General features: G+C 41.5%; 1 protein-coding gene across 8 annotated transcripts in view; it reads right to left on the bottom strand.

The window, feature by feature from the left end:
• LOC135092127 (serine/threonine-protein kinase OSR1-like) overlaps window positions 1-12,500 on the bottom strand; it is a 160,978-nt gene that overhangs the window by 80,839 nt on the left and 67,639 nt on the right. For 6 of the 8 annotated variants that reach the window (XM_063990356.1, XM_063990360.1, XM_063990361.1 and 3 more), the window contains exon 3: window positions 3,444-3,560. The exons of 1 other annotated variant lie outside the window; for it this stretch is intronic. In XM_063990356.1, coding sequence (XP_063846426.1) covers window positions 3,444-3,560 — 117 coding nt within the window. Of the gene's footprint in view, window positions 1-1,545; window positions 1,949-3,443; window positions 3,561-12,500 lie in introns of those variants that run through there. One more of the 8 variants, XM_063990362.1, reaches the window with a different exon arrangement.

The raw sequence follows: 12,500 nt of genomic DNA, 5'->3' as shown, positions 1-12,500 counted from the left end.
CTCTCTCTCTCTCTCTCTCTCTCTCTCTCTCTCTCTCTCTCTCTCTCTCTCTCTCTCTCTCTCTCTCTCTCTCTACTAGGTCTAGGACGACACTCGCTCTATTAATGAGTTGCGCAAGACCTTCTCTGCCTCACCTGTTCTTCTTTCCTAGTATACAATTAGACACTTGTTCTGGTTTGTTTCTATTTCCTCCTCCTCCTCCTTCTCTTCTTCCTCCTCCTCCTCCTTCTCCTCCTCTCTCTTTGCCTCTTCCTCTTCCTCTGAGAAATTGTATACACGTGAGACAAAGGATGAGAAGAAATAATGGAGAATAAAAATAGGGTAACCTTTATTCGTATTTGGAGGAGGAGGAGGAGGAGGAAGAGGAAGAGGAAGAGGAGGAGGAGGAGAAGGAGGAGGAGGAGGAGGAGGAGGAGGAGGAGGAGGAGGAGATCAGATAACATGCTGCATTCTTTTCACGTTCCATTCAATTACTAGTTTCACTTTATGGAAATTGAAGACATTGGTACACACACACACACACACACACACACACACACACACACACACACACACACAGGGAGAAAGGTAGCAAGTAATTAGGAAACACAATAGTTCGCAGGAGGAAAATGAAGACACTGAGATACACACACACACACACACACACACACACACACACACACACACACACACACTGAGGGAAGAAGGTAGGAAAAAAGTAAGGAAGACAATAGCTCGCATGAGGAACATGAGTTACCAGGAAAAGTGTGCAAGAAAGGGAATCTCCCGACGGAAATATGGGAAAAGGCGGCCACTCTCTGTACCAGGATGTGACTAACGACCTCCCGCAGCCACGCCGAGGGAGGCACGTGGATGCACCAATTGGCCGTGTGGGATACAAAGAAATGCTGCTGCTATTTTGATGATTGCTGCTTTTAGTACTATTGCTGCTACTGTTGCTATAATGAAAAGAAATAGATATATACTAAATGTGGTACTTCTATAACTAATACTATAGTTACTACTACTACTACTACTACGACTACTACTACTATTACTATTGCTGCTCTACTATTCTACCATTCTATTATACTATTACTATTATTACTACTGCTACAGCCATAACTACTACTTCAACTGCAATAAGTAATGCTTCGATTATTTTTAGTTATATACTTCTGCTGCTATTACTACAACTGTGCTACGACTTGCTATAACTGTTCCTGATGCTGTCACTTCTACTTCTACTACTGTTGCTACTAATACCATTATTACTACAGCTACTTCTATTAATATCACCACCACCACCACTACTGCTCCTGCTACTACTACTACTACTACAACTACTACTACTACCACGATTGTGTCTGCTACTGCTATGAGTGTGTATTCATCTCTCTCTCTCTCTCTCTCTCTCTCTCTCTCTCTCTCTCTCTCTCTCTCTCTCTCTCTCTCTCTCTCTCTCGACAGGACAAATATCACTTGACCCTATACACCATGAAACAGGAAACACACACACACACACACACACACACACACACACACACACAAATAAGTAATACTCACAAATCACGAATAAAGTGATAATTCTTCTTAGGTTTACGGAGAGTCTCAAAAATATGTATCATCTCTGTGGGAATCCGAATATTCTTCCTGTAATTCTCCCATCGGGCGGAATCCATGGCAAAGCTTTTCCTTCTTTGTGTGTGTTGATGGCTGCGCTGACGAGGGTAACACAGGTAACACAAACCACCACACAACACTCCCACACTCTACACAACCCGCTACAGGAGAACGGCGCTGTGACAGTACAAGTATGTGCGCATGTCTTACCCTCACTGGCACACACACACATATGTACACACGGGCACGCGAGGCGACCACTGACACAAGACAAGGGAAGTCAGTTCAGTTCAACGTTACGAGGATTACTGACGGGCACCACAGGCCACGCGACACCCTCCCCCCGCCCCCCACGCGACAGGTACAGCTAAGGTCGTGATCGAGGCGCCTCTGTGTAAGTGTCCGTCCCAGGAGCATCAGCGGCGACCAGCAACTGACGGGAGGTGCAAGACGCCCGCCCAGCAGCCCCGGTTCCCCTCCACCACCACCACCACCACCACCACCACGCAGCGCTCTCCCTCCAGCCAGACCCGCCCCGTCCTCTCCACCACCACCACCACCACCATCGCCACCAGTCACCACCCAGCCTGTCCACAACGCCACCTCTCTCTCTCTCTCTCTCTCTCTCTCTCTCTCTCTCTCTCTCTCTCTCTCTCTCTATACATGTGCACCCATTGGTCCAGCCATGTGACTGGTGCGTGTGTGTGTGTGTGTGTGTGTGTGTGTGAGAGAGAGAGAGAGAGAGAGAGAGAGAGAGAGAGAGAGAGAGAGAGAGAGAGAGAGAGAGAGAGAGAGAGAGAGAGAGAGAGAGAGAGAGAGAGAGAGAGAGAGAGAGAGAGAGAGAGAGAGAGAGAGAACGTGTTCGTGTTTTTGTTTGCTGTGAATGGAAAATTTCATATGGCTGCTGCTGCTGCTGCTACTACTACTACTGCTACTACTACTACTACTACTGCTACTGCTACTACTACTACTACTACTACTACTACTACTGCTGCTGCTGCTGCTGCTGCTGCTGCTGCTGCTAGTAGTATAGTTGTTGCTGATGCTTCTACTACTACTATTACTACTACTACTATTGCTGATGATGATCTTACTGTTGCTGTTGCTACTAGTATTACTATTGTTGCTTCTACAGCAACAAAACAGTAACAAGATCTACTACTACTACTGCTACTACAACTACTACTACTACTACTATTACTACTACTACTGCTGGTTACTACGGTAGCAGGCTCACCTTGAACTCACGACCTTCCAATGCTTTACCGACACCGCGGCCCAGTCCACACACACACACACACACACACACACACACACACACACACACACACACACACACAATTCAAAGACTCGTGTGTTTTTCTTTTCTTTCTTCTTACCTTTACGTAAGAGAGAGAGAGAGAGAGAGAGAGAGAGAGAGAGAGAGAGAGAGAGAGAGAGAGAGAGAGAGAGAGAGAGAGAGAGAGAGAGAGAGAAGGAAACTATGCGAATATATTAGGCTGGTAAAAAAAATATATGGTATTTTTTTACCCTGGGCCGCCCTCTCTTCCAGGTACACACACACACACACACACACACACACACACACACACACACACACACACACAGAAAAAAACATGCAAAAATATAGACATGGACACAGAACCAAGAGTGTGTAGCTCAGGCCTTCTATGGCACTGTATAACTTGGTAAATAAAATGACGTAAAAATTCATCCACTCACAATTGGTGGCAGCGGTAGGATAGGGCAGGATTCAAACACAGAGATATATCCATCCACACACACACACACACACACACACACACACACACACACAAACACAGACGCGCACAGACACACACCTGCGGCCGGAAAAGACTCTGGGGCGGCGTGTGGAGGGCGAAGCAGCCGGAGAGGAGGACGGGGCGGGCGCTGGTTCACTTCTCCTGCGGGTGATGCGGCTGCGTTCCTGGGCGGGGCTGGCGGGGTGAAACGGGGTGAGGGCTGGCCAGCTAACGGTGATGGGATGTCAGGGTGAGGCGTTACCATCGTCACCACCACTGTCATCGCCATCACACTAGAGCAACGACACTGATAACAGGCATTAGTAGAACGAAGGGTGGTCATTGCCGCTACTGCATGCTGCTGCTCGTGCTACTACGATTACTACGACTTGCACTACGACTATTGCTACTACTAAGGACGATATCCACAACAAAGACGACGTCAAGGAGGTGGAGAAGAAGGAGAAGGATGGGGATGAGGAGGAGGAGGAGGAGGAGGAGGAGAAGAAAGAGTAGTAGTAGTAGTAGTTGTAATAGTAGTAAGAGAGAAAGAACAAGAACGATAACAAACAAAAGCATGAACAACAACAACAACAATAATTACAACAAAATTACCACTAGTACTAAGCATGTTTCGTACTACCACGGTGTGTAACGGAATTAAAATATTGTAAACGATATAATAATAATAATGATAATAATAATAGTAATAATAATAGTAATAATAATAATGATAATAATAATAATAATAATGATAATAATAATAATAATAATAATAATAATAATAATAATGATAATAATAATAATAATAATAATAATAATAATAATAATAATAATAATAATAATAATAATAATAACAATAATAACAATAATAACATTAAAAACAATACCAAGTACAACAACAACAGCAACAGCAACAATAATAATAATAATAATAATAATAATAATAATAATAATAATAACAATAATAACAATAATAACATTAAAAACAATACCAAGTACAACAATAACAGCAACAGCAATAATAATAATAATAATAATAATAATAATAATAATAATAATAATAATAATAATAATAATAATAATAATAATAATAACGATGACGACGAGAACGTTACATGCACCACCACCACCACCACTACCACCACCACTACCACCACCACCACCACTACCACCACCACTACCACCACCACCATCGTGACAACATCGATAATAATAATAATAATAATAATAATAAAAAAAAAATAATAATAATAATAATAAATAATAATAATAATAATAACAACAACATCTCCACCACCACTACCACCACCAATAAGAACAACAACAACAACGATAATAATAATAATAATAATAATAATAATAATAATAATAATAATAATAATAATAATAATAATAAACAAAAACAACAACAACAACAACGACAATAACAACAACAACAACAACAACAACAACAACAACAACAACAACAACAACAACAACAACGAAACAAACAGCCACCATCACCACCAACCCTACCACGACCATTACGACGACGACCACCACCACCACCACCACTATCACCACCACCACCACCACTACTACTACTACTACTACTACCACTACTACTACTGCTACTACTACTGCTTGAATAACAAAAAAAGTAGGTCAACGCAAAATACGACAATTGTAACAAAGATAACAATAACAACATTATATTCTTGACAAAAATGACAACAATAATAATGACAACGATAATGACTGCATTCTCTCTCTCTCTCTCTCTCTCTCTCTCTCTCTCTCTCTCTCTCTCTCTCTCTCTCTCTCTCTCTCTCTGGCACAAATATACACACATACACCCATTAGTTAACAAGTGTGTGTGTGTGTGTGTGTGTGTGTGTGTGTGTGTGTGTGTGTGTGTGTGTGGGATGTTGCAGTGACGTCGGTATTCAAATAATAATAATTTTCTGGACAGTTAATGATGCAACAAAACATTCTTCATTTTCACCACTTAACCTTTTTTTTTCCTTCTTTCATATTACCTCAATCGATTTACGGTTTTTTTTTTCCTTATTGGTATTTTTCCTCGTCACCATTCTGCATTCCTATTTATCTTTTAGTGTTCCATTATGGTTTCTCTCTCTCTCTCTCTCTCTCTCTCTCTCTCTCTCTCTCTCTCTCTCTCTCTCTCTCTCTCTCTCTCTCTCTCTCTCTCTCTCTCTCCCTCTCTCTCTCTAGACTTGATAATTGTGTATTACTTTATAGCTTCATGATTCACATTCCTTACTTCCCTTTACGTTTTATTTCCTTCCTACCTCCCTCCGTCTTTCCTTCCTTCCTTCCTCTTTCTTCATTTCCGAATTTCCGACTTCACCAAGAAGAAGAAGAAGAAGAAGAAGAAGAAGATGGTGATGGTGATAGTGATAGTAATAGTGATAGTAATAGTGATGGTGATGTTCTCTTCTTTCTTTTATCTCTATTGTTTTGTCTGCTATCTGTCTCCACCCCATCCTCCTCCTCCTCCTCCTCCTCCTCCTCCTCCTCCTACTTTTCCTCCTGCTCTTCCTCCTCACCTCCCCCTCATCCCTTATCAGGTAACATTTCCCCCGCACCCCTGAGCAGGGCATATCTTTTTTCTCATCATTCACGCGGTAATTTATTTTGTTCAATCCGCTGTAAAAGAATTCCAACTTTATTATTCTTTTAAAATTCATATTATTAATTCATTTTCCCGTTTAGAAGTTAAAATAAGTTTAGGTTTTATACGTACTTATATATCTGCATATATACTCATATGTACATACATAAATGCATACATAAATAAAAACATACGTATTTTAACACACACACACAAGCACATACATGGATACAACTCATAACGGACACCATAGCGTTCTCTCTCTCTCTCTCTCTCTCTCTCTCTCTCTCTCTCTCTCTCTCTCTCTCTCTCTCTCTCTCTCTCTCTCTCTCTCTCCAAAAATCATGGAAGGGTAAAAAGAGAGAGATGATGATTAGTAAGTAAATTAAGGAACAAAAAGGAGGGAGAAGAGGAGTATGAAAGAGTGAACAAGACAAAAAAGATAATATGTGGAGGGAAGGATGTATTGAAAAGCGGGAGGGGGATGAGGAGATACTATTATAATTACTATTGTCACTAATAGGTTCACCTGGATACCTACTCTACCTGTCCAAACCAGTTACATAGGCAGCATGAACCAGACTGCTGCCCTTCACTGCATATTGACGGGGTGAAGGGAGAGCGATGATAGAGGTGTGGTAATGCATGCTGAATTACGAGAGAGAGCGAGCGAGAGAACGAGAGAGAGAGAGAGAGAGAGAGAGAGAGAGAGAGAGAGAGAGAGAGAGAGAGAGAGAGAGAGAGAGAGAGAGAGAGAGAGAGAGAGAGAGAGAGTTACAGAGTTTCATAGATACACAGGTCACAACAGACCTTGCGGTTCTCACGAGGTGACCTGACCTATCACTACTAAAGTGATAGTAGAAGAAAAGGACAGCAAAGCAAAAGGCTCTCTACCCACCCTCCACTCTCCAGCGGCATAAGCCTTACAGGAAACAGGTCAGAAATAAATACCTTACGAGGTTGGAGGAGTAAAAAGTAAATGAGAGAGAGAGAGAGAGAGAGAGAGAGAGAGAGAGAGAGAGAGAGAGAGAGAGAGAGAGAGAGAGAGAGAGAGAGAGAGAGAGAGAGAGAATGACAGAAAGACATAAAAAGACAGACATATATAAAAGAAACATCTACACATAAAGATAAACGAACAGACAGACAGACGAACATATAAACAGACAGACAAACAAAGATCCACAAGCACATAGATACACAGACAGAGACAAAGACACAGGGAGACAGACACAATCGCCACACAACGTAAGATATAAACAAAGAAAGAATACAACAAGGATAGCAATCACAACAAGCGTCACGCACCAAGGAAAGACGAACTCAAGGTAAGACTGATCACCAAAACGCGAAACAAGGAGCAACAAACTATTTTCTTTCTCTCTCCTCCTTTGGCACGTATTCAGAAATGCTTCGTCCTCCCACCACGACTATTTTTAAAGACCACAGAGATGATTACCTGGGTTCTCAAGAGCGTTTTTCCTATTAGTAATGTGGAAATCTCGTTAATATCTCACTAGAACCGTAAAAACACCCTTAGAAACTCGTGTACGTTTACTTAGAGGCTTTTGAATGTAGTGGAGGTGCGACGCAGAAGTGTTACAAGGTATGGTTCTTTGTGTTACCGGGACGGCGCGCCAGTTGCGTCACGTTTCCTAGCACTCACAGAAGAAGAAGAAGAAGAAGAAGAAGAAGAAGAAGAAGAAGAAGAAGAAGAAGAAGAAGAAGAAGAAGAAGAAGAAGAAGAAGAAGAAGAAGAAGAAGAAGAAGAAGAAGAAGAAGAAGAAGAAGAAGAAGAAGAAGAAGAAGAAGAAGAAGAAGAAGAAGAAGAAGAAGAAGAAGAAGAAGAAGAAGAAGAAGAAGAAGAAGGAGGAGGAGGAGGAGGAGGAGGAGGAGGAGGAATACAAAATACAAAGGAATACAAAGGAAAACAAACAGCAACAGACCCTGAGGTCCTTACTAGGCTGTTTATTGAGACTATTTACTAACTACCAGTGATAGGGACAGGACAGCAAAGCAGAAGGCTCCTCCCCACCTACCCCTCCCTCCAGCCGAGGCTGGCAGGAAAAAAGGCGAAACCATGTGATATTGAAAAACCACATGGAATTTTAGTAGAGAGTGAAAAGGAAAAATGTAATCTACGTCTGACTACTAGTGTTTGTGGGGGGAGGTGTTAAAGCTTGGTAAATATAATGTGGTGTGTGCTTTATGTACGTGGATGCACAGTGTGTATGTCGAATGGGTGGTGCGGCAGCCTTGCCTGGCGCTTTCTAGGGAGGCAACAGTCAATCAGGCCCCAGCTCCGTTCAATCCACTGAGATAGCATACTTTCCCTGTAGGGACGCCGTACGCTGGTTTCCCCTTGCAACATTGATCCCTGGTACTTTAGTTCCCGATGGTGATCAATGCTTGACCAGGCCCTCTCCAAACACAGCCCGTCACAGGTCGAGAGTAGTAGTGGTGACCGTTAGCTCTGGGCTATCTGTGCGTGTAGGCAGTGTTGTGTGGTGTGTGTGTGTAGACACAGTGTGGAGTCAAAGAGGTGGTGCGGCAGCCTTGCCTGGCGCTATCAAGAGAGGCAGCAGTCAATCAGGCCCTAGCTCCGTACAACCACTGTAAAAGTGCACTTCCCTTTACAGGACGCCGCACACTGTATAGTTACCCCCTGCAGCGGTGACCCCTGGTACCTTAAATCCCGATGATGGTCACCAACTGTCAGGGCTCTTGACTATCCACAGCCCTTCACAGATCGAGAGCAAAAGTAGTGACCATTCACTCCGAGCTATCTGTGTCATGTATGGAGGGTGAGTGTACTTAAGCTAACGGGCAATTTCGAGCATGATCAGAGGCCCAGGAGGTCAGTAGAATTATTCGGAGAGTTATTCGAGTTATTCGGTTATGAACAGTGACAACCGGGGATTAGATTCGAAGTATTTGTCTAGCCGAACTTTGAATGTTTCGATAGTACCTGAGTCAACGACATTTGATGGTAGATGGTTCCATATATTTACAACGCGATTAAAGAAAAAGTGTTTGGCTTCATTTGTTTTGAAACGTTTACCTACAATTTTAAAACCATTGTTTCTAGTGACATTTGAACGATCGACTGATAGGTATTTTTCAATATTCATATTAGTAAATCCGTTAAAAATGTTAAAAAACGTAATAAGGTCCCCTCTTACTCTACGCTTCTCAAGAGAAAATAAATTTAGTTCCTTAAGGCGTTCCTCATAGGATTTGTTTCGCAACCTTGGGATCATTTTTGTCATTCTCCGTTGAATTTTTCTAATTTCTCGATATCTTTTTTATAGTACGGTGACCAAAACTGAACAATGTATTCGAGATGTGGACGCATGAGTGAGTTATATAATGTTAATATTATTTGCTCGGATTTAAAAGTAAAAGCTCTTCCAATGAAACCGACTAATTTGTTTGCAGTCTTTACGACTTCGGTACATTGTTTACTTGGCTTGAGGTCTGCTGAAACTATGACGCCTAGATCTTTTTCTTTGTCCACACTCGGTATGGGGGTGTTATCCATACTGAATATTGCCTGAGGATTTTGATTTCCTAAATGCAATACGTGGCATTTATCAATATTGAATTTCATTTGCCACTCATTTGACCATTCGATGAGAGTATTCATATCGCTTTGCAAAAGTTGTCTTTGGTTTTCCGAATCTACCTTATTTGCAATTTTTGTGTCATCCGCAAATTTTGATAATTTACATTTTATCCCTTCGTCGATGTCATTTATATATATAATAAAAAGAATCGGCCCCAGAACTGATCCTTGAGGAACGCCACTGGTTACATTAATCCAATCTGAAGATTTACCATTTATTACTACTCGCTGCTTACGGTCTGACAGCCAATCCTCAATCCACGCTGCGATGTCACCAGTAATACCGTGGGCTTTTACTTTATTGATAAGACGCTTATGCGGAACTTTGTCAAAAGCCTTTTGGAAATCCAGGTATATAATATCGACTGCTCTGGTGTTGTCGTACAATTCATATATGTCATGGAAGAAGTCGAGTAGGTTAGTTAAACATGACCATTTGTTTCTAAATCCATGTTGTGACTCGTTTATTATGTTGTTACTTTCTAAGAATGATACAACTTTATCCCTCAAAACTGTTTCCATTAGCTTACCTACCACTGAGGTGAGGCTGATCGGTCGATAATTTTTTAGTTTGGGATTTGTCACCTTTTTTAAAAATTGGAGTTACGTTTGCTAGTTTCCAGTCATCAGGAACTTTACGTGTGTTTAACGATTTATTGAAGAGGATGGACAATGGTTTAACAAGTTCGTTCTTAGCCTCTTTTAGTATCCGTGGAGAAATTTTATCAGGACCAGGTGTTTTATTTATTTTGACTTCATTTATCGCGCGCAGAATTTCACTTTCATTGACATCGCACGTATTTAAAAAGACACTATTACTGTAATTTTTGGCTGTTGGCTGATTTTCTGTATCATTTTCCTTCGTGAAGACGGACGCAAAGTAATCGTTTAATTTGACAGCCATTTCAATTTCGTCATCCGTGTATTCTCCATTTTGTAGAGCTATTGGTCCTATAGTTGAAGCCAATACCTTTTTATTTCTGATGTAACTAAAAAATTCTTTAGGATTTGACTTGCTTTTGTTTGCAATATGGAGTTCATACTTCTTTTTGCTGTCTCTGATAAGTTTTTTAGTATGGCGTCGCAACTGGTCGTGATCGGTCTTGTCTCTTTCATTTTGAGTTATTTTATATTTCTGGTATGCGCGTTTTTTAGCAGAGAGACAATTCTTTATTTCCGAGTTCCACCATTTCGGTTTATTGTTGGCGATCGAGCGCCTATTTCGCAGTGGAACAGAGGATTCTACAGCTACGTTAAGTTTATGTGTGAATGTTTTCCACGCTTCATTTATACAATCTATACTTAATAATTGGCTCCAATTGCTTTCAGCCAAAATTTTTCTGAGTTTACCAAAGTTTGCCCGATGAAAATCAGGTACTTTTTCTTTACTTTCATTCGGAAGGATCTCATTTGTTTTGATACTGAATGTAATCGCCCGGTGGTCACTGGTGCTGAACTCTGAACCAACTTCTACGTTAGTGATTATGCTTTCATTTGTGGTTAAAATAAGGTCCAAGATATTATCACCTCTAGTAGGATGTTCCACAAGTTGATCCATACTGCTTTCTAAAAGATTGTTATACAAATCGTGTCCCGAGTGTGAATTTAAAGGATCGCCCCATCTGTTAACAGCTAGGTTGAAGTCACCAACAATTATGGTTTCGTTTTCTGAACAAATTTCGGCTATTTTTTTTTTTTTTTTATGTAGGAAGGATACTGGCCAAGGGCAACAAAAATCTAGTAAAAAAAAAATGCCCACTGAAATGCCAGTCCCTTAAAAGGGTCAAAGCAGTGGTCAAAAATTGGTGGATAAGTGTCTTGAAACCTCCCTCTTGAAGGAATTCAAGTCATAGGAAGGTGGAAATACAGAAGCAGGCAAGGAGTTCCAGAGTTTACCAGAGAAAGGGATGAATGATTGAGAATACTGGTTAACTCTTGCGTTAGAGAGGTGGACAGAATAGGAGTGAGAGAAAGAAGAAAGTCTTGTGCAGCGAGGCCGCGGGAGGAGGGGAGGCATGCAGTTAGCAAGATCAGAGGAGCAGTTGGCATGAAAATAGCGGTAGAAGACAGCTAGATATGCAACATTGCGGCGGTGAGAGAGGGGCTGAAGACAGTCAGTTAGAGGAGAGGAGTTGATGAGACGAAAAGCTTTTGATTCCACCCTGTCTAGAACAGCAGTATGAGTGGAACCCCCCCAGACATGTGAAGCATACTCCATACATGGACGGATAAGGCCCTTGTACAGAGTTAGCAGCTGGGGGGTGAGAAAAACTGGCGGAGACGTCTCAGAACACCTAACTTCATAGAAGCTGTTTTAGCTAGAGATGAGATGTGAAGTTTCCAGTTCAGATTATAAGTAAAGGACAGACCGAGGATGTTCAGTGTAGAAGAGGGGGACAGTTGAGTGTCATTGAAGAAGAGGGGATAGTTGTCTGGAAGATTGTGTCGAGTTGATAGATGGAGGAATTGAGTTTTTGAGGCATTGAACAATACCAAGTTTGCTCTGCCCCAATCAGAAATTTTAGAAAGATCAGAAGTCAGGCGTCCTCTGGCTTCCCTGCGTGATATGTTGTTCATATAGTTTGTTGTCAGTCTCGTGTACTTGTCCTGGAGGTCGGTAAATGACACCAATTACTAGTTTTCGAGCTTTAGAGCTAAGTTGAATATATGAGACATCAATATTATTTATCTTTTCAGCTGGTTTCGAAAGCGGGCGAAGACTTGATTTGACATAAAGAAGTACTCCACCACCTTCTCTGAGCGCTCTTTCACAGCTAAATAAATTGTAGCCCTGCAACGAAAATTCTGCTAAAAAGTCTCTGTTCGATGTGTTTATCCATGATTCTGTCACGCCGATGATATCATAGTCCTCCATACTGACAATTTCTTCCAGGTC

This window comes from Scylla paramamosain, chromosome 39 (assembly GCF_035594125.1).
Source record: "Scylla paramamosain isolate STU-SP2022 chromosome 39, ASM3559412v1, whole genome shotgun sequence".
Classification (NCBI taxonomy): Eukaryota; Metazoa; Arthropoda; class Malacostraca; order Decapoda; family Portunidae; genus Scylla; species Scylla paramamosain.
The sequence above is the reverse complement of the archived record's forward strand: the minus strand, read 5'-3'. Positions and strand labels throughout refer to the sequence as shown.